Below are 25,166 nucleotides of genomic sequence, written 5' to 3'. Positions count from 1 at the left end.
CGCGGCCGGAGCCTCGTTTGCATAATAATAGAGGGGCGTGGTCAGGTGAGCGGCGGCGGCGGCGGGTCCGGATGGGCGATTCCATGGGGGTTTCCATGGGGGGATCCGATGGGGGGCTGGGGGGGGGATCGCGGATAGAGGGCGAGGTGTGGGGGCGAGCCCGCTGGGGCGCCGCGGTGGGACCCCAGGAGGGCGGGCGAGAGGCGGAGGGCCGGCGAGGGGGTACCGGGGGGCACTGGGGATGCGAGGGGGTGCCCAGTGTTATGGGGATGAACCTGTTGGGGCTGCGATGGGTCTCGGGGGGGATTTCTGCAGGGGAGGGCCCAGGGGACGCTGGGGATCGCGGGTGGGAGGGGGACGAGGGGAACGAGCCCGTGGGGGCAGCGATGGCACCCTCAGGGAGGGGGGGGGGGTCAGTGGGAGCGGGCCGGAGCTCGTGCCCGGGCCCTGGGGGCTGTGGGGGGTGGAGAGGCCAGTGAGGGACTGGCTGGGGGAGGAGAGGCCATTCGGGGAGGGGTCCTGTGATTTCCCCACGAGAGAGACACCTCCGAGGGCGGCTTCGGCAGGGGAACACCGGCGGGCACCGCCAGCCCGATGCTGGTGCGAGCTGGGCTCTGTCCGCAGGGTGCTGAGCGAGACGCCCGCCCATGGCCCACAGCACCAAGCAGCCGCCCGCCGCCCTGCTGTAAGTGCCACCACCTGCCACAACCTCCTCCGGCCGCCCTGCCCTGTGTCAGTGCCCCTGGGGAAAGAGCAGCAGAAACTGCCCCCCTTCCGAGCCTTGGGGTGCTCTGTGTGTGTTGGGGAGGGATCATCCCGCTCTGCTCTGCACTGGGGCAGCCTCACCTCCAGTGCTGGGGGCACTCTGGGCACCACAAGATCAGAAGGGTCCAAAGCTGTTGGAGAGTGTCCAAAGGAGGGACACGGAGCTGGGGAAGGTCTGAGGAGCGGCTGAGGGCACTTGGCTCGTTCAGCTGCAGCAGAGGAGACTGAGGGGAGGCTCCTGGGGGCTGCAGCTCCTCCCGAGGGGAGGCGGAGGGGCAGGGGCTGAGCTCTGCTCTGGGACAGGGACAGGAGCCCAGGGAACGGCTGGAGCTGGGTCAGGGCTGGCCATGGAGCTCAGGGAAAGGTTCTTCCCCCCGAGGCTGCTGGGCACTGCCCAGGCTCCCCAGGGAATGGGCCCGGCCCCGAGGCTGCCAGAGCTGCAGGAGCGTTTGGACAGCGCTCTCAGGGATGCCCAGGCTGGGGTTGTTGGGGTGTCTGTGCAGGGCAGGGGCTGGACTGGATGATCCCTGAGGGTCCCTTCTAACTCAGGATATTTTAGGATTCTCTAATTCTAAGCATCTTGGGAGATCAGAACCAGTGAGGGCTGAATTCCTGTGGGATTTGTGCTGTCCTGAGCTGGCCTTGGCCCTTCTGGCACGGGGGAGGGGGGGTGGACGGATGGGGAAGTGCCTCAGAGGTGGAGGGAGATGGATTCCAGAGCAAACTGGCTGAGGAGGAATCTTGCCTGAGATAACTTTACTTTATAAAACATCCTTAGGCATGCAAGGAATCCGGATCACAAGGGGGGAGGGTGATCCGTCTGATGCTGGAGGGTGTTGATGTGTTCCTGGCGAACATGATGATGCTGTGGACATCACTGGGAACATTGCTCTTGGAACTGATAAAGCCAAAGGCTGGCCATGATTCTGCACAGCCTTGAAGTGTTCTTTTCCCCCATGAGCTGGAAGAAGAGGTGGTCTCACACCTTTCTGTAGGCTTTTTTGTGAGTGTGGCTACTGGCTGGCCTCTGATTGTCTGCGAGGGCCGGTGCAGTGGCAGCCTCTGCTGGGGGCTCACGGAAGGGGCCCCCTGAATTAACTGCAAGGATGGCTTGTCTGGGTGAGAAATGGGGTCTCTGCAGGGATTGGGGTGTGCTCCAGCTACGTCATGTGGCAAACAAGGGAAATTCCGAGGTGCATCCTGAGCAGGTTGGGATCGCTGTGGCTTTTGGCACATCTGTGCTGGGGCTTGTGTTTGGCCCCAGGCTGGTTCCCAAGTCTGGGGACCTGGTCAGAACCCAAGCAAGCATCATTTGGTGATACTCTGCAGCCCTTTGTGGCTCCCCTGATGTGGTGAAGACATTTCCAGCAGAGCAGGAGCTGCCTTGAGCACCCGGGAGTGTGAATGGGACAGGGCTGGCGTGGAGGAGGTGCCGGGGGGGCTTGGGGAGCCCCAGGGTGATGCTGTGGTGGAACAGGGAGGCTCTACCCACCCAGTGTGGTACCCGTGGGTGCCCAGTGGGGCAGGGAGGCTCTGCCTGAGGCAGCTGCTGATCTGTAAAGCCGTGGTAGTGAGCTGGGGAGTGGGGCTGGGCCCCGCGCTGCGGCCGCTCGAGGTGTCGGGGAGGTGTCACAGACAGCACGAACCTGCCGGGGTGGTTGTGGCCAGAGCAGGTTGAGCCGGCGTCCTGCCCTCACCCTCTGCCTCCAGGGTTCCTTGGGTGTGAGTGATGCTTCCAGGGGGTGCCTCTGGAGCCAGGATCCAAATCCCTGCGGCTCCTCCTCCCTCACAGAGTCCCTTGGGACTCCCCACCAAGGTGTGACCCGAGCCCAGGTGACAGGCAGGGATGTGACTGTTGATGTTACCTGACTCCAAGAGCCAACCCCCTTCCAAATGTCCCTGACAAGGAGTCCCAGCGCTGCCACCAGACCTCAGGGCTCTGCTCACCCAGTGCTGGGCTCCGCTCCAGTGCCATCGCTCTGCTGTAGCCTCCCCTCATGGGAACAGGGGCTTCATGGCCAGTGCCAGGTTTGGGGCTGTTTGAGTCGGGGCATTTGGGGGAGCCAGTGAGTGCAAGGTCACACTGCTGGGGGATGTGTCACTGTTGGTCCCCATGGTGTCCCAGCCCTCTCTGATAGTGCTCTCTGGCTGCAGACATGCCACGGGCAAGGCTCAGCATGGGAACTTCCTGGTGGCCATCAAGCAGGAGAAGGGAGAGTCGGCGCGGGTGGGCGGCGAGAAGCCAGAGGAGGAGGTGAGTCCCGGAGCCCGTGTCCCTTCTCACATGATTCCTGGGAGTGGGGCCCAAGGTGCCCGGCCTGGGGCTGTCCCTGTCCCTCCGCTTGCCCTGCAGCAGCCCAGGTGAGTCTGTGGCTGTGGCCATGGGCCAAGGAAGGGCTCAGACTTTCCCTTGAGGGCTGTGTGGCACAGGTGGGTCTGGGGGCTTCTCCCATGTCCCACTGATGTGATGGCTCTGATCCTTGATGGGCTGTCCCTTCCCCATGGGTGCCAGCCGGTGAAGAAGAGGGGCTGGCCCAAGGGCAAGAAGAGGAAGAAGATCCTTCCCAACGGCCCCAAAGCCCCTGTGACGGGCTACGTGCGCTTCCTGAACGAGCGGCGCGAGCAGATCCGCACGCAGCATCCCGACCTGCCCTTCCCAGAGATCACTAAGATGCTGGGAGCAGAGTGGAGCAAACTGCAGCTCTCAGAGAAGCAGGTACTGGCTCCCAGGAGAGACCCCCAAGGCTGGGCAGCTCCAGAGCCTGCTCCCCGAACCCCTGAGCTTGCTCCAGGGAAGTTGTTGGGCCCAGTGCTCGGGAGTGAGAGCTGGGCAGGGAGGGGTCAGCAGCTCCCGGGAGCCTGGGTTGGGCCAGGCTGAGGCCCCTCTGTGCCCTGCCACAGCGGTACCTGGATGAAGCGGAGCGGGAGAAGCAGCAGTACATGAAGGAGCTGCGGGAATACCAGCAGTCAGAGGCCTACAAAATGTGCACGGAGAAGATCCAGGAGAAAAAGATCAAGAAAGGTGGGTTGTGGGAGCAATGGCTGCCAGGATCCAGCCAGGTGCTGTCAGAGCCTTTTGGGGACATGAGGCCGGCCCCCGGGGTGACCTCCTTCCTCCTCTGCAGAGGACGTGGGCGCGGTGGCCGTGAACACCCTACTCAACGGACACCCGCACAAGGTAAGGCCCTGTCAGGTCTGCCTGTGTGTGGGGAAACTGAGGCAGGTGGTACTGCTGGGCTGGCTGCAGGTGTGGGTGGGCAGAGAGAGTTCCGGGGCTGTGAGTCCCAGGTTTCTGGAGGGGTGGGAGGCAGAGCATAGCCGTCCTCCCTTCCCACTTGCCAGGTGGGGCCAGCCCTCACCCTGTCCCAGTGCCTCCATCAGCCCGGCCCCAAGGTGTTGGGGTCCCCTCTGGTGGGCTCAGCCCTGCCCAACCCCTCCCTCTTGTCCCTCAGGCTGGTGAGTGCAGCGACACCTTTTCCACCTTCGATGTGCCCATCTTCACTGAGGAGTTCTTGGACCAAAACAAAGGTAGGGGCTGTGGGAGGTCCCTGGGGAGCCCGGATGGAGGGACCCCATGGCTGGAACGGGGTTTGGGTTTGGAAGAGGGAGGTCGGGGTCTGTCCCTGTGGACACGGTGCTGTCCCGGCAGCCCGGGAGGCCGAGCTGCGGCGCCTGCGCAAGATGAACACGGAGTTCGAGGAGCAGAACGCCATCCTGCAGAAGCACACGGAGAGCATGAACTGCGCCAAGGAGAAGCTGGAGCAGGAGCTGGCGCAGGAGGAGCGGCAGACCCTGGCCCTGCAGCAGCAGCTGCAGTCCGTGCGGCAGGCCCTCACTGCCAGCTTCGCCTCCCTGCCCATCCCCGGTGAGTTGGGGGCAGCTGTGGGGGCCCCCGGCTGCTGGGACCCTTGCCTGGGCAGAGGGGCACTGAGGGGTCCCCCCATCCCATGCAGGGGAGCACTGTGGGGCAGTGGGGTGCTGGTAAGTGCCCATCTGCTGCTGGGGTGGGATGCTGCTTTCCAGGAAGCCCAGGGATGTGACAGCCAGCTGGCTTCCCTGTCCTGGGCCGGGGCAGGCTGGGATCCTCTTTCTCTGAAGCCACACTCAAAGCTGCACCCCAGATTAGCCCAAATCCATGTGTTCCTGGGCTTGTGCCAGTGCAGGAGGTGGCACCTGGTGCTGGGGTCCCTTCTGCAGTCCCCAGTGCATGGGCAGGGTTGGGTGGGGACCTGCTGGCCCTGCTCACTGGGCTGTCACCTCACAGGAACTGGGGAGACACCCACGCTGAGCACCCTGGACTTCTACATGGCCAAACTGCACAGTGCCATTGAGAGCAACCCCCTGCAGCATGAGCCACTGGTGCTGCGTGTCAAGGAGATCCTGTCCCGGATCGCCAGGTGAGCGCAGGGCTGGGACCGTGGCACGGGTGTCCCCATGGGACTGCGGGGTTGACCTCGAGCCAGTGGTGATGGGAGCTGAGCAGGGAAGGTGTGGACAGAGATGGACTTGAAGCTGCTCCAGGGAGCTGTGGGAGAGGGAAGCCCAGTCCCTGATTCAGGAGGTGTCCCCATGTCTGAAGATGCTGATCTGCTGGAGCCAGTCCAGAGGAGGCCACGGAGCTGCTCCCAGGGCTGGAGCCCCTCTGCTCTGGAGCCAGGCTGGGAGAGCTGGGGGTGCTCAGCTGGAGAAGAGAAGGCTCCAGGGAGAGCTCAGAGCCCCTTGCAGGGCCTAAAGGGGCTCCAGGAGAGCTGCAGAGGGACTGGGGACAAGGCATGGAGGGCCAGGAGCCAGGGAATGGCTTCCCAGTGCCAGAGGGCAGGGCTGGATGGGATCTTGGGCAGGAATTGTTCCCTGGAGGGTGGGCAGGCCCTGGCACAGGGTGCCCAGAGCAGCTGGGGCTGCCCCTGGATCCCTGGCAGTGTCCAAGGCCAGGCTGGACATTGGGGCTTGGAACAGCCTGGGACAGTGGGAGGTGTCCCTGCCCATGGCAGGGGGAGGAGCTGGATGAACTTTAAGATCCCTTCCAGTGCAAACCATTCTGGGATTCTGTGACTCAGCCACTCTTTTCTCCCTCCTCAGTGAACACTTGTGAGAGGACCAGTCCTTCCAGACCCTGGGCCTGGCTGGACCCCGGGGCTGTCCCTTGGAGCTCACTCAAGGGACAGTCTCTGCAGGGGGTCTGGCTGCTCCCCCTGCCCCTCGCACCTTCCTGCAGCTGGGACCCCCCAGCCCGGAGCGCCCGACCCGTGGCCGCAGCAGCTCCGGGACCCTCGAGCTCCGGGGGACAAGCGGTGACAGGGCTGAGAGCCCGGCTGGGGCAGCGCTGGGAGAGGGTCAGTGTTGGCGTGAGCACCCCCTGCTTTCACCTGAGCCCCCCAGCCCTGCCTTGCCAACTGGGGCAGGGGAGGTGCTGGTGGGGTTGGGCCTGGAGTGAACACACCCCTTCAGGGTGAACTGGGGCTGTGGGGATGGGGGGCAGTGGGGAATGACTGGGACCCTCTTGGTCCTGCTGCTTCCTCCTGTCCCCTGGCCAGCTGGGGAGCCCCTTGGTCTCATCCCAGCAAGGGCATGGCGGCAGCTCCCTCCCACTGCCTGCCTCTGCTTTTATTTAATGGGTGCCTTCAGCCCCTGCCCCTGTCACCCTGCTTGGCTCTCCTCCTTTCCCTTCATATCCGGGACCAGGCAGCAAGCTCCTGAAAGCAATAAAACTCTTCAGGCCAGAGGGGAGCTGGAACTGACCCCCTCCTGGGGCAGGGAGCAGGGGAGAGCTGGGACTGACCCCCTCCCATGCTGGGGACCCCTGGAAGAGGGGAGGTGAGACCCGCCATGTCCTGGGGTGGGGACCCCTGTAGCAGGGGAGCTGTGGCCGACCCCTTCTTGCTTGCAGGGACCCCGGGTGTGCTGCACTGGCTTTTGCCTCCTGCCCCTTTTGCCTGAGCCCCCCTGCTCTTGTGGGACCACTGTGCTGGCAACCGGGGTCGGGGTCGGTGTCCCCGGGGCTGCCTGTCATTAATCTCAGACTGTAATTAGAGAGTGTCTTATTTTCTTACTTAGCACTACGTGGGCCTGGCCCTGGGTCTGACGGGGCCGGGGTGTTCCTGCCCCTGCCTCCCATGCCAGGCCTGCGCTGTGTAGCTGCATCTGCCATTGGCCATCTCCTGGTGCCGCTGGGCTTGGGATGGAGATGGGAGCAAATAAATGCGGGAGAAAACCACTCTGGTCCCTGTGTGTTTGTGCTCAGAGGGAGCTCTGGAGGCGATCCTGGGGCTGTTGGGGTGGATCAGTGGCCCACAGCCCCGAGCCCATCACTGCAGCCCCCAGCCCCAGCTGGGGAGGGTGCGGTGGTGCTGGCTCGGGGCCGGCTGCTCTCCCACCTCCAGCCTGGCCGGGGCTCTTCCTACGTGGCAGAGCTCACCCGATCCCCGCGGCTGACCTGCGCCACCGGCTCAGGTTCCCGGGCGCGGGGATCACCTTACGGCCGGCGGGGAGCCAGCTCCATCCATAATTCAGCAGCGCCGCAGGGATGCAGCGGGCGGGCAGGCACGGCCGGCAGCCCCCCGAGGGCGGCCCCATGGAGAACGGCGTGGGGCAGGAGCCGGGGACCCCCGAGCCCCCCGCCGCCGGCCCCGCGGCCCCCCGGGCTCCCCGCGCCCGCCCCAGGCTGGTGTTCCACACGCAGCTGGCCCACGGCAGCCCCACGGGGCGCATCGAGGGCTTCACCAACGTCAAGGAGCTCTACGCCAAAATCGCTGAGGTCTTCGACATCTCGCCCACCGAGGTGAGGGGCTGCGGCCCGGGGAGGGGTCTTTGTGCCCCAGGCAGGGACACCCACCCTGTGGCACTGTCTGTGGCCTGTGCATCCACAAGTCCCCAGATGCTTGCAAACGTAGTCCCCAAAGTTTTCTGGAAGGATGTTTTGGCCTCAGGGCTGTATCAGCTCCTCTGGGGAGGGCTTGGGGGCTCTGTGCCTCAGTTTCCCCTCTGTATGTGGGCAGGGAGCCAGGGCTGCCAGTTCTCTGGCTGGTTGCAGCTGCCTGGAGCTGTGGGAAGGTGCACAGCGATGGGGCAGTGCAGGGTCCCAGGCAGGCTGGGGGTCCCTGGGGCCTTCTCTTCTAGCAGTGCCCAGATCTGACCAAATCCCCTCGAACTGGCCATGGCTCCCCTGACACCTCTTGCCCTACTGGGGCATCCCCAGTCCCGGCTGATGGGGTTCCCCGGGGCAGATCCTCTTCTGCACGCTCAACACACACAAAGTGGACATGCAGAAGCTGCTGGGGGGACAGATTGGCCTGGAGGATTTCATCTTTGCCCACGTCCGGGGCGAGACCAAGGAGGTGGAGGTGACCAAGACAGAGGACGCGCTTGGCCTCACCATCACAGACAACGGGGCCGGCTACGCCTTCATCAAGGTGAGCCCCTGGGGACCAGGCTGGGGCTGGGGCAGCCCTGGGGACTGTGGCTCTGCAGGTGACATCCCCCGTGCATCCCCTCCCTGGAATCAGGCTCCTCCCTGACTCCCCACATCAATCCTTCCCTGTGTCCACCCCGGCCCTGGAGGTCTCCCCTGCCTGACCTGGCTACCAAAGGGTGTGGGACCACTGAGGTGGCTGTGTGTGGGGCGGGATGGGGCTGTGTCTGACTGTCCCATTGTGCCATGTGGTTGCCGTGTCCCTGTCCCACCGTGGTCCCCAGAGGATCAAGGAGGGGAGCATCATCAACCGGCTGCAGACAGTGTGTGTGGGGGACAGCATCGAGGCCATCAACGACCACACCATCGTGGGCTGCCGCCACTATGAGGTGGCTCGGATGCTGCGGGAGCTGCCGCGGGCTCAGCCCTTCACCCTCCGCCTGGTCCAGCCCAAAAAGGCCTTCGGTGAGTTGAGAGGGTGCCTCTGCTCCTGCCATGGGGACCTTGGGATCATCCCCAGCCCCCTGTGGCCCTGCAGCCCTTCCCCAGTGACCGAGTGTCCCCCAGGGCTCACTACCCCCTGTGTGTGCCCCTCTGCACCCCTACTACGTGTGTGTGTACCCCACAGACCTGGGGCACCCACGGGGGTGTCCCCACACCTGCTCGTGCCCCCCATGGGCGCCCCTCTTGCTCTGTGTGCATTGTCCCGAGCACCCGTGAGCACCCCATAACCAGGAGCATCCCCACCCTGCACCCCTGGGTGTCCCTGGCACACCAGCCCTGTCCCTGCACGGCTCACCCTGCAGTGCCCCCGGGGCTGGGGGATGGCCAGGCAGAGGGCAGCGAGAGGCTGGGCATGCCAGGTCCTGCCTGTGCCCTCACCCCCCACCCTGGGGCACAGACATGATCGGGCAGCGGACACGGACAAGCAAATCCCCAGGTGAAGGCAGACTGGCCAGTGGGAAGGAAACGCTGCGGCTGCGGACACAGGGCCCGGCCGTGCTGGAGGAGGGGGTAAGGCCCACCCCAAGTCCCCCACCCCAAACCTATGGCTTCTCACACTGTGGCAGGGTGGGGAGAAGCATCCTTGTGCCCTTGGGTGCCCCTGTGCTGCCTGGCACTCACCTCCTGGGCCCCTTGCCCCCAGCCCAGCCCCACCGAGGAAGAAGCTGCCCGGCAGGTGGACGATCTGTTGGAGAGTTACATGGGCATCCGTGACAGCGAGCTGGGTGAGCAGGGGGCCTGGACCCTGACCTGCCCCTGCCCCTGTCCTGACCCTCACCCCCACCCAAACCCTGCCCTAGCCCCTGCCCCTTCCCCAGCTTCTGCCTCTTCTCCTGCCCCTGCTCCTGCCCCAGATCCTGACTCAGCCCCTGCTCCTGTCCCGGCCCCCCACACTGGCCCTGACCTCCCCCTTCTCCCCAACAGCCTCGACGATGGTGGAGGCAGCCAAGGGCAGCCCCAGCGTGGCCCAGCTTGCCCAAGGGCTGGACTCGGTGCTGGGCGAGTTCGCCTTCCCCCAGGAGTTTGTGGCCGAGGTGTGGGCAGCCGTCTGCCACCCCAAGGGGGATAAGGAGTAGCTGGGGGCAGGTGTTGCCCCTCACTTTTGTCCTCTCCCCACATCCCCACCTCATCCCCACCCCATCTGGGGCTGAGGCGCTGGTGGGGGTCCCCATCCTGCCCCCCACACCCTCCTGAGCAGCACCCAGGTCTGTCCCTTGGGTTGGGGGGCAGAGGGCACCCAGCCCACCCATGTTCCAGAGGATCCCCCTTGCACACGCCCCAAACGTGGTGGGCAGTAGCTGTGGCTCATTAAAGGAGAGACTGGAGAAGGGCTGTTGCTCTGATTGTCAGCAGGGCAGGATCCCCCCCCCAGGCACCTTCCCTGGGGCCCCCCCGGGTGGTCACCCCCAGTGGGCACCAAGAGCTGCACGAGCTGTGCTTTATTGGGGACGGGGAGGGGGAAGCAGCCCTGTGCCCCCTGACAGCCCCTTGGGTATCGGGCTCAGGGGGCGGGGAAAGCCCCTGGATGCGGGTGATGAGGATCCATCAGGGATGGGACGGGGGCATGGCCATGCCCCCCTGCCCAGTGCCCGTCCCCAGGGCTGCTACTGCAGGACGGAGCCAGCGGTGAGCTTGCGGGGCAGGGAGGGGGTGAGGGAGACGATGGAGGGCCGGGGGTGCAGCCGGGGGTACACGCGCTGCAGCACGGCCCGGCGGAACAGGATGTAGACCCAGGGGTCCAGGATCTGGTTCCAGGTGACCATGCGGATGTAGATCAGCAGCATCTCCTGCGTGTCCGTGGGCAGCACCTGTGCCTGGCCAGGCAGGTGCTGCAGGACCACCTGGACTATGAAGATCTGGGGGGAAAAGGGGACAAAGTGTCAGTGGAGGATCCATGAGCTGCGCCAGGGTGGGGAAATGATGAAGGTCGAGGCACTTGGAGGAGTCCTGGGCTGGTTTGGAGCACTGGGGAGCACCTGCTCTGCCTGTCACTAGGGGTCAACTTGGCGTGTAGAGAGGTGGCAGGGGGACACTGGCAGGGGAGGTCTTACCAAGGGGACACCCCCCGACCTGGAACATCATCAGCAGGGACATGGAGGGGACATACTGAAAGCTGGGACCTCACTGTGAAGGGTGGGGGACACCAGGAGGGAGATAGAGGGAGGGTGAGGAGAACACACCAAGACTGAGGCCCCACAAGGAGGAACAGGGGGGACATGAAGATCCAGGAGGGCCATGGAGGGGTGGTGATGGGGCACACCAGGACAGAGGCCTCACCAGGAGGGGCATCCAGCAGATGGTGGCGATAATCATGATGCCCACGAGCTGCACCATCATCTCCACCTCGCTGTCGCGGCGCCGCTGCACCGACTCGCGATCGTGGTAGACACGGCAGAGTGTGACCACGCTGACGGTGTTGAGGACGAAGGAGAGCAGCACGGAGAGGATGCCCAGCAGCGCGAAGAGCAGGCAGAAGACGACGTCGCCAGTGTCAGGCAGGAGGGTGAGGAAGCACCAGGAACCAGGGAACTGCAGCGTGTACCGGCCCAGCCCCAACACCGGCAGCAGTCCCAGTGAGCAGGAGAAGCCCCACACCAGCCCCACGATGGCCCAGGCGCGGCGCTTGGAGAGGCTGGTGGAGCGCGAGAAGGGGCGGTTGATGCCCAAGAACCGCTCCCCGGCCATGGTGGCCCCCAGCAGCAGCGGGCACTGCCCGAAGAAGACCATGGAGAAGCCGAGGAAGTTGCAGAGGTGGCAGCCAGGGTCCACCTTGGCCCAGGAGAACTTGGTGAAGTGGTAGGGGATGATGACTGAGGCCGTCACCAGCAGTCCCATGAAGTCTGTGACCACGAGCCCACAGAGGAAGATGAGGAAGGAGGAGCGGGCCTGGCTGGAGAGCTTGCGGGAGGAGCTGACCAGGACGCAGAGGGCAAAGAGGTTGGAACAGAGGCCGATGAGGCCGAAGGCCGTGGAGAACCAGGGCGAGGCGATGCTGTTCTGTGCACTGGCGCGGCCATCGCTGGCATTGAACACCCCAAAGCACGAGTCCGCCGGCCCGGCCGTGCTGCTGTTGGGGGGCTCCATGTCCCGCACTCCCTCCTGCTCCTTCCAGCGGCCTCAGGCACCCTCCTGGCTCTCCTCCATGGCCAGAGCCCCCTGCTGCTGCCGGCACCAATCCCGCCTTGCCCTGCGGGGGGAACAGAGGGAATTTAGGCAAGCCCACCCATCACCCACCCTGAGCTTGCAGATATGGGGTCCTCCAGGGGCTGTGGAGGGGGACACCACGGTGGAACCCCAGCCCATGGAGAGGGACACCAGGGCGGGACCTGGCTCGTGCCAGCTGCAGGCACAGCTGCAGTGGAGGCCAAGGGCTGCAGCCCTGCAGCTGCCGGGATTAACTGTCCCCGGCCACGAGCCACATGGGGCTGCAGCCACGAGGCTGAATCCCGGCACAGCGGGTGCCTCGGGAAACTCGTCATTGACAGCTGGGCTCCCTCCCGCCCCGGGGGCACATAGCCAGAGATCCCTGGGCCATTACCCTCCATCATGGTGGGGGACTCACTCTGAAGGATGCAGGCACATGGTGGCTGCACCAGGGCATGATCCTGACTCTCTGCCTATCCCTGAGCTCAATGTGGAGATGTCCCATTCCTCCAGTGTGCTGGGGAAACCTGAGGTACAAGTCTGAGGCTGTGCTACAACCCTGGCACCGCTGCCAAACCACAGCCAGTGTGGGTGACAGACCTGATCTGCCCTCCTGGCATCCCCTGCAGTGGGAGCTGTGCGTTTGTCACCAGGACAGTGGCTGTGACAGGGTGTGACAGGGTGTGACAGGGATGGCTGTGGAGGTAGACAGCCTGCTTAGTGCCACTCTGCCTCACTTGGGCTGGGAAGCAGCTGGGAATCATAGAATCGTGGGATATCCTGTGGGAGTGGACCCACAAGGTTTGTCAAGTCCAGCTCCTGGTCCTACATAGCCCTCCATTGCTAATTAGTCCAGGCTGCAAATGAGATGATGTGGGACAGGACAGAGACACAGCAACAGTGGGGACTGGACAACCTGGGGACACAGACGCCCACAGGGAGCTGACCCCTCCTCTCCTCCTGGGACCCATTTCTCCAGACTGTGGATGTTCTTGCCACACCACCTGCCTCAGCCCACCCTCCTGGCTGACACAGTCCTCAGCCCAATGGCCCCAGTGGGATGCCCAGCTCCACCCCAACCCGCCACCCCTGCAAAGCCCCACTGCGGTGCCCCTCCCCTCGTGCAGGGTGGCACTGCCACCTGTCCTTCGTCGCCAAGTTAAACCTCAGACCAGCCCTGATCATTGCCAATCCTGGCCGTTAGTCCATCACTGGCCTGGCTCTGGGTCCCCGTGTCCCAAGCAAGCCCCGTGCCGTGTCCCTCACCCAGACACCCCTCGGCCGCCAGCCCCTGTCCGGCCGGGGGTGCGAGGGTGGCCGCAGGGCCGGGAGCCACCGCGCACACCCGAGCCACGCGCCGATCCCACAGCCCGGCCGGGCTGGGATGGGGCCAAGCATTGCGACATCCTCTGGGGCCTCACCCCGGCCGCACGTGGGGCTGGGGGTGCCGGCACCCACCCAGCGCCGCAGCGCCCTGCCCGTGCCCGGCCCCGGCTGTGCCTCGGACCCGCAGCCCTGGGGAGCGGGGAAGGGGCCAGGGGTGGTGGTGGCGGCTCGTCCCCATCTCTCTCCTGTCCTGGTGTGGGGGGCTGGCAGAATGTGGCGGTGAATCACTGCGAGGGTGGGCCAGGCTTTTTCCATGAGCCAAGAGTGAAAACTTGCGGCTGTTTGTTCTCACTGCTCCCCGAGGGACCGCGGCAGCCTCAGAGGCGTCGGCCCCGCAGACACGTGGTGAGGCCTCGGCACGACTTTCTAAGACCCTGAGGAGTCACCAGCCTTTCCCAAGTCCTCTGGGAGGTGACAAAGTCACCCCTGCCATGCGAGTACCTGGTGTGCCAGTCCCCCTCCAGCTGTCCCTTGCCATGTACCCACCCACACTGCCAGGGTGCTGTCCCCAAACATGTTCCCCTTGTCCCAGGGTGCTCTCTCTCCTCACTGGGGTTCAAGGGCCCATGGGGTGATGCTGCCCTGCTGTCCCTGTTACCTGGGAACTCACAGCCACAGTGTCCAGCGGGGGGGTCTCCCTGAGGTGGTACCGTGGCCAGGCAAGGAGGCACCAGCCCCAGAAGCTCCAAATCTCACCATTACCTACATCCCCTCCCTGTCCTCCCTTCACCTCCTGCCCCGACACAACCACAACCTGGACCCTCATCCACTGCCCACTGTGGCCTGGACAGGGACCCCGGAGGCTCGGAGAGGTCTGAGCTGGGCTCAGGCCCCCTGTGCAGAGCTGCCTCGGCCAGGCACAGCATTTAGAGGAAATCAAGTATTTACAGCCACTTAGCATCTGCAGGGCTGGGAGCGAGGGGACCCCTGCTGTGCCAGAACACACCAGTGGTGCCTCCAGGAAGGGGCTCATGTGGGGGTCGGGATCCCCACTCACCATTTTCCCCTCATCAGGGGCAGCCACTGCAGGAGGATGGACATGTGGGGACGTGGGGACAGCAGGTCCTGCAGAAGAGAAATCCTGAGCCCAGGGACTGTCCCCACCAACCCCTTGTGCTCAGGTTTGGGGTTCTGGACCCAGCAAAATGGAGATCCCATGTGAGCAAGGGTTTGGCAAGGGGTGCAGGGGTAAAATCCTGGAAGAGAGGAGCTAGCTCTGAAATGTTCTGCTGGAGGCTGTGAGGCACTGGCAGTGGGGTGTGGGGGGCTGGTGCAGGCACTAATGCCCTGTCTCCGCTGGGTACTGCTTCCTGCCCTGGCCACATCCGAGGGCAGCGAGGGAAAGGCAGATGGGGAGTGAGGGAGGCTGCTCCTTATCAGCGTCTGCCCCAGCCTGCTGCTTCCCCAGGCTTCCCCGGGCAGGACTGGGCATGGGGCCTGTACAGGGCTTGCAAGGTCAGGTCAGGGTGGGAGCTGGAAGGGAAGAGGGCACCACACACCTGCAAAGGGACCCCAAAACCAGATAGCAGTAACTCCCCTCACACCCCATGTGCACCCTTGACCTGGGCTCTGCCACTGGGCATGGTGTTGAGCCACAGGGCAGCTGTGCAGAAGATGCTGCAGGGTATTTACATTTATCCCTTGCGTGGCCACTCTCTGCTCGCTGGACCTCTCCAGGACAGTGACTTTCCCTGCATGATCCCCTCTGCAGCCTGATGCCCCTGCTGCAGGTGGTCCCATGGGACACTGTGTCACCTGTCAGGGATGGATGTGCTCTCACTGCCACCCCCCTCCAGGCTGGGGCCCTGGGGCATCCAATCGGGTCGAGGTGATCAGCTGGAACAGGAAAGGTCATGGGGATGAGGACTTGTCAGGGCATCAGTGTTCATCCCTGGCCCCACAACCATCACAAGGACCTGCTGCTGAAGAAGTTGGCCTGGCCTGGAGCAGGGACATCCCTAGGACACCCAGGACAGAGGACATCCCAGGAAAGCAGTGACACACAGGATGGTCCCTGCCAGGCGTGTCCTCGCCTGTCCCTGATGTGACCCAGGGCTGACTGGGACACAACTGGCACCAACCCCATTCCAATCTCCAGAGCCCGGAGCCGGGCAGGCGGTGGCTGGAGGATCAGCCCGGGTGCCCTGGAGTGCAGAAGCCGGGACTCGGCAACCCGGGGGCACCAGGGCCCCCCGCCCCACCGCTGCCCCCGCCCGCAGCGTCGCAGCATCTCGAGGGCTTCAAGGCTGCTGGGCCGCCCACTCCGACAGCCCGAAATAGACCCTTCCTTTCCCGGCCCTTTCCTGAGCCTTTCCTGGTCCTTCTCCGGCTCTTCCCAGAGGAGTCAGCGGCACATGGAGGCGGGGGGGGAACCGTCCCGGCGGGGGAGCCCCGAAAGCAAATCCTGGTTCCGATGGACAGACACACAGTGGGGGGAGCAGGGGCACCACGTGTCCGTCCCTCACCATGGGGTGCCCGCTTCTCCTCCCCCGAAATGCACCCGATCCCCGGGGTTGCGTGCGAACCCGGCGGCTGAGCCCTGGGAGCTCCTGGAGCCTCGACCGCCCTACACAGCCCCCAGAGCCCCGCACAGCCCCTCCGTTCGTCCCAGTCCTGCGGTCTGTCCGCCCATCCCAGTCTCTGTCCGTCCATCCCGGTCTCTCTGTCCGTCCATCCCAGCCTTCTGGGCTCTTTGTCCTTCACAGCCCCCTTGGCCGCGTATCTCTCGCCCCCCCTCCAACGCCTCCCTCCCCGCGCAGACCCGACCCCTACCTCGCTGCCGGCGGGACCCACCCGGCTCGGCTTTGCTCAGCCCGGCCCAGCTCAGCCCGGCCCGGCTCAGCCCGGCTCGGCTCAGCTCGGCTCGGCTCAGCTCGGCTCGGCTCGGCTCAGCTCGGCTCGGCTCAGCCCCGCGGCGGGGCGGGGGAAGGGCCGGGCTCGCCGCGCCCCCCGGAACCGGCCCCGTCCCTCTCCGCTCCCTCCCCGCTCGGGACGGGGCTCCAGGCGGGGGTCGTCCCCCGGTGCCGACAGCGTCCCTCCGGCGCAGCCCCCCCGGTGCCGGCACACAAAGCTCCCCCAGTGGCGGCACCCGCGGCTGAGTCCGTCTCGGGGCTGGGCTCCTGCCCCGTTACTCACTTGTTTACCCGGGCGGGCTTGAGGCGGGGGGGGGTCCGGCCGTGCCGCCCTTCCAGCGGGACCCGGGCCGGCGCCGCGGTGGGGTCCGCCAGAGGAGGGGTCCCCGCCGAGCCCCGCAGTGACCCCGGGACCCGAGAAAGGAGAGGCAGCCGCGGCTCCGGGCACTGGGGCGGCCGAGGGCCAGGGTCCCTGGGTGCCGTCCGTGCCCCGGGGGGATTCGCCTCCCGGGGGTTTTCCCAGCCCGGCAGCTCCGAGCTGTCGCTGCGCTGTCCAAACCCGAGAGCAGCTGGGCTGGCACGTCCCCAGGCAGTGTTCCCTCCCATGGTCTCATGGCCTCCGTTGCTGCTCCTCGTGCTCCGCCGAGGAGGGCAGAGCACGGCTCTGGCCGCGGCGTCTCCATCAGCTCCGAAGAGCTGGGAGCGCCTGAGGCCACGGGGGACGCGGGGACATCCCGAGCACCCAGCATCCCGTCAAGGCAAGCAGGGGGCACAGTGGCTCGGCGCTCAGGTGGATGCCCAGGCAGGTTTTCCTTGCACTGGCTCGGCAGTGCGGGGGCTGCAGAGCCCATTATCCCTTGGTTTGGAGCAAAGATTGTCACAGGGAAAGCCCGGGAGGAAGGCAGGGCCAGCTCGCAGAGCTGGATGGCGGCTGGCCCTGTGTGCCGGGGGCAGGAGTGGCCCCACCGGCGGCGAAACGCGCGGGGCTCGGCAGCCGCTGCTGTCCCGGGTGGGGCCGGGGTGTGCCCGGGAGCAGCCGCGCTCACAGGGGATGGGGCACGAGGCAGCTCCACCGACTGCCCCGCCCGGGCAGGAACCGCCCGAGCCGCTGTGTCCCCTTGCCCGGCTCAGGGCTGCGCCGTGGCAGCTTCCCCCGAAACGTAGGGGAGATGTGGACAGGGGCACGGAGAGCAGCCAGGTCAGGAAAAAGCCGTCAGGGGCTTCAGCCGGATCCAGCCCCTGATCTGGCCCCGGCCCATGCCCAGAGGCTGCAGCAGCTCTCGGGAGCTCAGGCTCCTGTGCCTGCTCAGTGACCTCATCCAGGGCCTGGAGCGCAAGGAAATGCAGTGCCGGGAAGAGGACACGAGCCCTGCTCAGGCTGGAGAGACAGCGGGACGTTTCTGGGGGAATTCCTCCACCTTTGTGTGTGCCCAGGAAGGAAAAGGACAGGCTGGGGGGAGGGAGGCTCTGCCTGGCAGCTGGGCAGGGAGGGCACCAACCACCAGCTTTGGGGTTTGGGTTTTTTCCCGTTTCCTCCTCCCTTCACTCACTTCCTGCGCTGAGCCCTGAAACCCCTCTGCACAGGCAGCAGCTGGAAATAACTCACAGGAAGGAGAGGCCAGGGAATGTGTCCGGTGCAGCTGCTGGCCCTGGGGATGTCTGGCAGGATGGGGAGGGGGCATCCCCAGCAGGGCCAAGGCAGTCAGGGTCCCCCACCCCCATCTGAAGCAGGCCAAGCCCCACAAGTGGAGGTGGCCAGGGCAGGCATGGGAGCCTCCTGAGCACCAGCTCCCACGGTGGCTGTGGGGCTGGATCCTGCCAGCAGAGCCAGCGGAGCCAGGAGCAGGACAAGGCAACTTTCCTGAGCCATGGGGCAGCCCCCAATGCCCGGAAGGGTCACACAGCAGGGTTGGCTCTGCCCTAGTGCTGGGGGACCTGGGCAGCCCCCTAAGTCTCTGCACCATGGGCCTGTACCAGGGAGAGGGCGGATGCAGGTAGGAAACGGCCTCTCGGTGAAGCCAGGCCAGAGGTTTCCTGCACCCCTGAGCACTGCTCACCAGCACCCTGTCCTGCCTGCCTGAGTGGGGACAGCCCGGGGTTTGGGGGCTTGTGGGGATGGAGCCATGTGGGGTGATCCCAGAGGAGTGTGGCTGGGCCCCGTGGTCATCATCTGCTCAACTGTGAAGTGTCCCTCAGGTGCCCAAAAATTATCTGAACATCACTAGAGGCCCTCAGGAACCCCCACTTCATCAACAGGGTGCTGGGGAGTGCAGCCGACTCTTGTCCAGGGCAGGGAGAGCCTCACAGGCATGGTGTGGGAGGGACTGCAGGCTCTGGAATCCGGATTTTCCCCTGTAAGGAAATATCCCAACCAGCATCCCTCTCCTCCGCTCTACCAGAGCCAGCGCCTGGCAGCCACTAAAGCCTCCCATGCCACAGCCAGGATTGAAGGATGTGGCGGCACTCCCAGGCTGGGGAAGCCAGATCTCAGGGGAGGACGTGCCAGGAATGGGGCCCTGGAGAGGGTGAGGGGCCCCTCTATGACCCAGGACCCAGGGCAGTGCTGGACTGGTGAAGCCAAGGGCCCTGTGACTCCAGCTGGGGAGCAGCAGCTGGACTGGTCTGCCACTGGTAAGGGGAGGTGTTGGGAGTGGGAGGGGGCTGGAGTGGGGCAAGGGAGCGCATGGGGCTGACTCTGTGGGGATGGGGCAACAGACCCTGGAGACACAGGGGTGAGGACACCCCACCCTAAGCACTACCCAGTCCTCAGGGGAGTTCCCAGCACTGGCCGTGTGGTACTGGCTGGTGATGTCATGCAGGAGCAGTGGGGCTGCCCACGCTCAGGAGCTCATGGCTAAAACAATCCTTATTTTATTTATACCAAAGTCTCAGGGTCCCTCATGATAAATGCAAGGACAGGGAAAAGCCTCAAGAACATGCCCAGTGCTGAGCCAGGCCTTGGGGATATCCATGGAACAGTGTCTGTGCTGTGGGATGAGACTCCTGACCACCCCTGGCAGGTGTCTGAGGGTGCTGAGCAGCCCCTCACCGGCGGTAACGGTAACGCTTGAAGTGGAACCAGAGCTGGAAGATGCCGTTGGCAAACTGGCAGCGGAAGCCGTGGCGGTGGGAATACTCCCACTCCCTGTTGACGATCTTGAAGGCTATGTCCTCGTAGGGTGGCCCGGCATGGAAGCGCAGGATGGCAAAGTCCTTGTTGTCCTGGCAGGCCTCCAGGAAGTACTCGGGCGTCGAGCGCTTGTCGATGAGGTCGGGGTAGAAGATGTTGAACTTGTAGCCCTGCACGATCTTGGGGGGGGGGTTGTCGAAGTCATAGTGGGTCTGGTTGTACTTGTTCCACTCGAAGCCCGTGTGCACACGGTTGAAGAAGCGGGGCTTGCGTGGCCGGTACTTGTCAGCCCACAGATAGGCCTTGCCCGTGAGCGGCATCTCCACGCTGAACTGCGCCTCGTCCGCGCCCATGCCCTCCTTGGCCTTACGGAAGAAGATGTCGTCGGTGCTCTCGGAAGCATCACCTATAGGGGGAAGAGATGACATCAGGTTCTGCAGTGCCAGCCAGGCCTGGGCCATGTAACACTGCTCCAGGCACGCAGAGAGAAGGAGCTGCTGGGCAGAGGATGCAGAACTGGACACAGGAATGTGCGTGCTGCCCGGTGGGCTCTGAGTGAGTGCTGGGCTGAGCTGTGCTGGAAAACTCAACCAAAACACCCCTCGTGCCTGTCTGCACCCAAACACCTTGGTGGTACTGAGGCAGGTCCCCCAGGAGCACCCTGAGCACCATCTCCCTGCTCCTGCCCAGGCCACAGTGCCCTTTGCTCCAGGGGCATCCCTCTGCCAGGTCAGCTCTGGGTGCCTGCTGCAGATCCTGTCCTGAGGGCAGTGTCCCCTCCAGCCCTGCACCCCGAATCACTGCACGCTCTCCATGCCGAGCAGGCTGCACTCACCTGTCACCTGGAGCTGCTGGCGCAGGAGCAGCAGCCGGTGCGTGTCCTCCTCAGCCTCCAGCACGTGGGCGTCGAAGGGCAGCTCGTTGGGGCCCAGCAGCCGGGGGCTGTACTTGCCCGCGTCGTAGTCATCCAGGCTCTGCTGGATCAGATCCTCCTCCATCAGCACGGCCTCCCCCTCTGCCTCTCCCTTGGCCTCCGTGTCCTGCTCTGCCTCTGGCTCTGAGGATGGCCCTGGCTGTGCCTCAAGGCTCTCCTCGGGATCCAGCCTGCATGGAAGGGAGAAGAGAGGACTGGGACGGGGATGGTACCCTCATTCTCTGCTCACCTGGGCTCTGCCTCGGGAAGGGTAGGGGCACAAGGCTGCCTTTCTGCCCGAGGTGCCCCGGGGACAGCCCCAGGTGGCTGCTCACCTGTCACTGGGGGAGGCTGGCTCCCGCTTGATGATGGGGAAGAGTGGCTCACTCTCCACACCCTGCTCCTGCTTCAGCTTGTACAGCTTCTGACGCAGCACGTCCTGGTGCCGCTCCCGCAACCTGAGAGAGGAGAGGAGCTCTTGGGTCCCACTCAGCAGAACCACCTCACTCCCACTGCCCAAAGCTGTGACTCCCACCTCCATAGGCAGAAACCCGATGGGTTTGGATGGTTTTGGGGGGAATCAGTTCCCTCTTGGAGACCTCACTAAACATCACCACTGCAGAAGGGACTGGATGTCCAGCCCTGCTCCCCTCTTGGAAATCAGCCACTTCACAAAAGGTAGAACACCCTCCCCCATTCCCTCCACCAACTGGGTTTGTGCCTCCCCAGCTCTGCCTATGGCAGGGTCTGCACTGCCCCCACTCTCTGCTCTCACCTGGCCCGAGCCATGTAAGCCTTCAGCTGCTGCAGGAGGCTCTCCCAGTACCCGATGTCCAGGTTGGGCCCTCCCGCCCGGATCTTGCTCTCGATGCCCTGGTACAGAGCTTGCAGCTGGTTGTACGTCTTCCCCTTGAACACGGACTGCACATCTGAGCTGACCGAGGCGTTGACGCCGTCCCGACGCTCCCCTGGACAGGTGAGGGCAGCCGGTCAGTCTCCAGGCACTTGGCCGCACTCATCCCGGTTCTCCTGACAGCAGGAGGCCGGACCCCAGCCAGACACAGCTGCTGGACCCACAACCTCCATCCAGCAGGTCCAAGAGAGCCCCTCTGAACCTGAGCACACGTGGCAGACCCTGTGCCCTACGTGACCCACCACTCACAGTCCCCGACACCCACACCAGGCTCTGCTCTCCTGCTCACCTGGTCCTCCTTTCCCAGAGGCCTCCAGCTTGCGGAGCTTGGCTATCTCATCCTCTGTGATGATGGTCATGTCCCTCCAGAAGTCCACATTCTTCCCTTGCTCCAGCTCCATGTATACCTGCAGGCAGGAGACAAACCTGACATCAGGCACCTGCTCCACACCACGGGGAGGAAAGCAGAGCTGGTAGAGAAGCCCTGAGCCCAGGCAGAGGGGCAGCAAAACAGGCACCTGGATGTCCTCCACTAGGTCCTCCATGTCAGAGACAGTCAAGCCGTTCAGGAAGGTGTAGGGCTCGTGCATCTCCACGGCCAGGTCATCGTCCTCTGCACTGATGTACTTGGCCAGAAGATCAATGGGTTTTGCCCTCCCATCCCGAATCCGGATCTTAGACCTGGTGAAGGGAGAGGAACAGAGGGACAGTGGGGGATACAGAGCAGTGCCATCCTCTGCTGCCTGCCAGGCCTGGCTCTGAGCAGCTGCACACTTACCGCAGCTTGGCCTGCTGCAGGTGGAAGTTGTCTTCCTGCTCCTCCCAGGTTTTGAAGTGCTCTGCCTCTTTCTCCCGCTGCAGCATCTCCAGCTCCTGCTCCCGCATGGCTTTTTCCCGCTCCCGCTCCAGGCGCAGCTGCTTCACCTGCCCAGGGTGACAGAGCTGTGAGGCCACTGGGGATGGGCCACTGTGCAGACACCACAGACACCTGCTCAAGGACACAGCCAAGATCTGTCCCCAAGTTGCCTTGGCTCCTGCCATCAGCCTGAGCTCCTACAGAGCTGGGAGCCAGCAGGGCCAGGTTGCCTGGGCTCACTGCCAGCCCTGTGGGGGACAGGGGACACAGGCACAACTGAGTGCCTCAGTGTCATGACCTGGCATTGTCCTCCTCAGCACCTCCTGAGCTCCTGGGCTCAACCCCAAGGGAAGAGGTTTCTTATCCTGGAATAGGAGAAGCCAGGATTCTGTGGCCCCCAGAATCCTACAGACTGGACACCCGCAGGAGAAGAAAATGGGGACTTCCCAGTGAGGGATGGAGAGAACCAGGCTGTAGACAGGGCTCTCTGTCAGACAGTGACATGGAGGGGACATCTTATCCCACCTTCTGCAGCTCCAGGCGATTGTCCTCCTGGATTCGCTTGTTCCTCTCCTTCAGGTCCTTCTCATCCAGATGGCTGATCCCTTTCTTTTCCAGTGCCTTAAACAGAACAGCCAAGAGAAGCTGTGGAACCCAAGGACCTCCACAGCCCTTCACTGGCCAGCAAATGCTACTACATTCACCCATTTCTGCTATTCCAGTGAGCTCTGATCCTGTTGAAGGTCCCTAAATCACTCAAACCCTGCTCCTGAAGCCCCTCAGCAAACCCAGACTCAGCCCACATAGCCCACCTGGCCTGGTGAGGCGAGTGCCAGCACAACAGTATCACAGAATCATGGAATGGTTTGGATTAGAAGTGACCTTAAAGATCATTTTGTTCTACCTCCTGCCATGGCAGGGACACCTTCCACTGTCCCAGGTTGCTCCAAGCCCTGTCCAGCCTGGCCTTGGACACTGCCAGGGATCCAGGGGCAGCCCCAGCTGCTCTGGGCACCCTGTGCCAGGGCCTCCCCACCCTCACAGCCAAGAATTCTTTCCCCATCTAACCCTGCCCTCTGGCAGTGGGAAGCCGTTCCCCTTGTCCTGCCCCTCAGGGTCCTTGTCAAGTCCCTTTCCAGCTCTCCTGGAACCTCTGTAGCTACCAGAAGGAGCTCTAAGGTCTCCTCAGAGCCTCCTCTTCTCCAGAGAACCTTCTCTTCTCCCTAACCCTGAACACGCCCAGCCCTCTGTCATTCCTATAGCAGAAGTGCTGCATTCCCATTACCATCTCTGTGTCCCTGGCCCAGTAAATGCTGCCCAGCACTCAGCCTGTAGCTCCCAGCAGCTCCAAGTCCCTCTCTTGCTCTCGACCCATCTCCTTATCCCATCCCCCTGGCTACAGACCCCACCTCAGGCACAGATCCTCCCGACTCCTCCTGCCTGTGCCACCTGGCTGCAGGGACATGGCAGAGCTCACCTTGCTCCAGATGAATGTGCCCAGCAGGTTGTTGTCCCCGAAGGGGTTGTCGGTGTTGGTGTAGCCCATGTACTCCTCACCCCAGCCCATCTTCTCCCGCTTCTTCCTCTCCTTGGCCTCCTTCTTGGCCAACCTCCGTGCTCGCTTCTCCTCGGGCGTCTCCAAGGCCTTCAGCAGAGCCGCCTGCTTCTTCTTCTCCTCCCTCAGCCTCAGCCGCTCCTGCAGGCTCAGCTGCTGCCCCGGCTCCTCCCGGCCCCGGGGCCGTGGCGGGGAGGGGGAGCTGACGGAGGACACGGAGGACTTGGATCCATCCCTCCGGCGGCGCCGCTCCCGGCTCCGCGCTGCCCTGTCCCGCCCGCGCTCCGGGCTGGAGCCGGAGGAGCGGCCCCGGGACCGTGAGCGCTGTTTCCTCCGGTCCTTACGGTGCCGCTCGCGGCTGCTGCTCCTTTTTTTCTTTTTCCATTTCTGTCTCTCATCGCCAGAGTCCGAGCTGGGGGGGCACAGCGGGGCTTCAGCGGGAGAAGGCCGCGGCCGTGCCGGGCACGGAGCGTCTCCCCGCCGCAGCTCAGGCCGGCCCGGGCCCAGCGCCACCGGCAGCGCCGAGACAGCGAGGGGTGCCTGTGGTCCCAGCCCTGATGGCCCCGAGCCGCTGTCACGAGCAGCGCTTGGGACCGACCGCCCGGCCCCACTCTCCCGCTCCCAGCCCTGCCCGAGCCCGGAGACACCGAGCACCCCTTCCCGTCCCCCGCCGGGCCCGGGCTGGGGACAGCGGCCGGGCCGGGCCGCGCGGGCCCCGGCACACCAGCCCCGCTTCCCCACAGACACGATGCGGCCGCTCCGGGCCAGCTGCTCACTCACCCCGAGCTCGGCTCCCGGCGTCGGCCCCGACTCCGGCTCTTGCTCCGGCTGCGGTGCCGCCGCCCGCGGCTCCCGGACCGCGAGCGCCCCCGATCCCGATCCCGATCCCGATCCCGATCCCGATCCCGATCCCGATCCCGATCCCGGTCCCGATCCCGGTCCCGCTCCCTTTCCCGGTCCCTCTCCCGCTCCGAGCGGCCGCCCCGGGCCGGGCTGCGCGACCCGGAGCCCATTGGCAGCGGCGGCTCCGCCCCGGGGCCTCGCGGGGCCTCAGCACACCAGGCTGCCCCGCCGTCCGCCTGCGCCCGCCCCGCCTCACCAGCGGCCCCGGCGCAGACAGGCGGGCGGCCGGGCAGCCCCGCCGGTGCCGGTGCGAGCTCCTTTTGGCCGGGTCGGGCCGGGCCCCGCGCGGCGCTCAGAGAGGAGGCGGAGAGCCCGAGAGCACAGCACAGACTGCAGAACGCTTTATCAGAGCGGGGTACAGATCTCTGGAAAAGGGGCGCCCCGGAGAAGGAGGAGAAAAACCCTCAAAACAACCGAGGAAAAAAAAAACCAAAACCGCCCAGGCCTCGAGCCCCGGAACAGAGACGGGATAACACCCCAGCATCGGCGTCCCCGTCCGGCCGCAGCGCCCGCGCCCCCTCCGCCGAGCATCCAGCACACGGGCGCGTGTGGGAACAGCGATATCCACGGGGACATCCACCGGGACACGCGTGGGGACAGGGACAGCCACCGGGACAGACGTGGGTGGGAACCGGGACAGCCACCGGGACACACAGCGCGTGTAGACATGGACAGAAAAAACCTCCAGCCACGGCCCAAGACGCCTCAGCCCTGGCTTTCTCCTTGTCCGCTCGGGAAGCGCTGGAGCAGTGGCTGGGAATGAGAAGGGGAATGCGGGGGGCGACGGAGCCCTGCGAACGCTTCTGCCAACGCCTCTGCCTTGGACCAAGTCCTGTG

The 25,166-nt window shown here is 64.7% G+C and overlaps 4 protein-coding genes across 7 annotated transcripts; 2 read left to right on the top strand and 2 right to left on the bottom strand.

The window, feature by feature from the left end:
- On the top strand, positions 1-6,965 carry HMG20B (high mobility group 20B). Of its 2 annotated transcripts, XM_082297993.1 has the most exons (10): positions 1-45; positions 625-685; positions 2,920-3,019; positions 3,278-3,481; positions 3,667-3,787; positions 3,891-3,943; positions 4,218-4,293; positions 4,415-4,630; positions 5,030-5,162; positions 5,845-6,965. In XM_082297993.1, the coding sequence occupies exons 2-10, from the start codon at positions 648-650 to the stop codon at positions 5,855-5,857; spliced, it is 954 nt and encodes a 317-aa protein (XP_082154119.1). In that variant the 5' UTR covers positions 1-45; positions 625-647; the 3' UTR covers positions 5,858-6,965. The 2 variants fall into 2 exon arrangements, with proteins under 2 accessions (XP_082154119.1, XP_082154118.1); XM_082297992.1 differs by lacking the exon at positions 1-45 and having other exon boundaries at positions 590-685.
- A 323-nt stretch (positions 6,966-7,288) lies between these two features.
- On the top strand, positions 7,289-9,753 carry GIPC3 (GIPC PDZ domain containing family member 3; the record flags this gene model as incomplete). Its single annotated transcript, XM_082297677.1, has 6 exons — positions 7,289-7,543; positions 7,989-8,174; positions 8,458-8,638; positions 9,075-9,187; positions 9,321-9,402; positions 9,602-9,753. The coding sequence occupies 6 exons, from the start codon at positions 7,289-7,291 to the stop codon at positions 9,751-9,753; spliced, it is 969 nt and encodes a 322-aa protein (XP_082153803.1).
- Positions 9,754-10,178: 425 nt separating this feature from the next.
- Positions 10,179-16,549, bottom strand: TBXA2R (thromboxane A2 receptor). 2 transcript variants are annotated; one of them, XM_082297874.1, is made up of 3 exons: positions 16,343-16,549; positions 10,858-11,864; positions 10,179-10,533 (listed from the first exon to the last, which is right to left on the bottom strand). In XM_082297874.1, exons 2-3 carry the CDS (start codon positions 11,759-11,761, stop codon positions 10,223-10,225), a joined length of 1,215 nt encoding a protein of 404 aa, XP_082154000.1. In that variant the 5' UTR covers positions 11,762-11,864; positions 16,343-16,549; the 3' UTR covers positions 10,179-10,222. The 2 variants fall into 2 exon arrangements, with proteins under 2 accessions (XP_082154000.1, XP_082154001.1); XM_082297875.1 differs by having other exon boundaries at positions 10,955-11,864.
- Positions 16,550-18,953: 2,404 nt separating this feature from the next.
- Positions 18,954-24,439, bottom strand: CACTIN (cactin, spliceosome C complex subunit; the record flags this gene model as incomplete). 2 transcript variants are annotated; one of them, XM_082297867.1, is made up of 10 exons in its annotated part: positions 18,954-19,595; positions 20,025-20,317; positions 20,438-20,560; positions 20,878-21,070; positions 21,305-21,422; positions 21,534-21,696; positions 21,794-21,939; positions 22,397-22,492; positions 23,349-23,838; positions 24,207-24,439. In XM_082297867.1, the coding sequence occupies 10 exons, from the start codon at positions 24,437-24,439 to the stop codon at positions 19,105-19,107; spliced, it is 2,346 nt and encodes a 781-aa protein (XP_082153993.1). In that variant the 3' UTR covers positions 18,954-19,104. The 2 variants fall into 2 exon arrangements, with proteins under 2 accessions (XP_082153993.1, XP_082153994.1); XM_082297868.1 differs by having other exon boundaries at positions 20,025-20,293.
- Positions 24,440-25,166: the final 727 nt, after the last annotated feature.

This window comes from Coloeus monedula (assembly GCF_965178545.1).
Source record: "Coloeus monedula genome assembly, chromosome: 27".
Lineage (NCBI taxonomy): Eukaryota > Metazoa > Chordata > Aves > Passeriformes > Corvidae > Coloeus > Coloeus monedula.
This window is presented reverse-complemented; position numbering and strand designations above follow the sequence as displayed.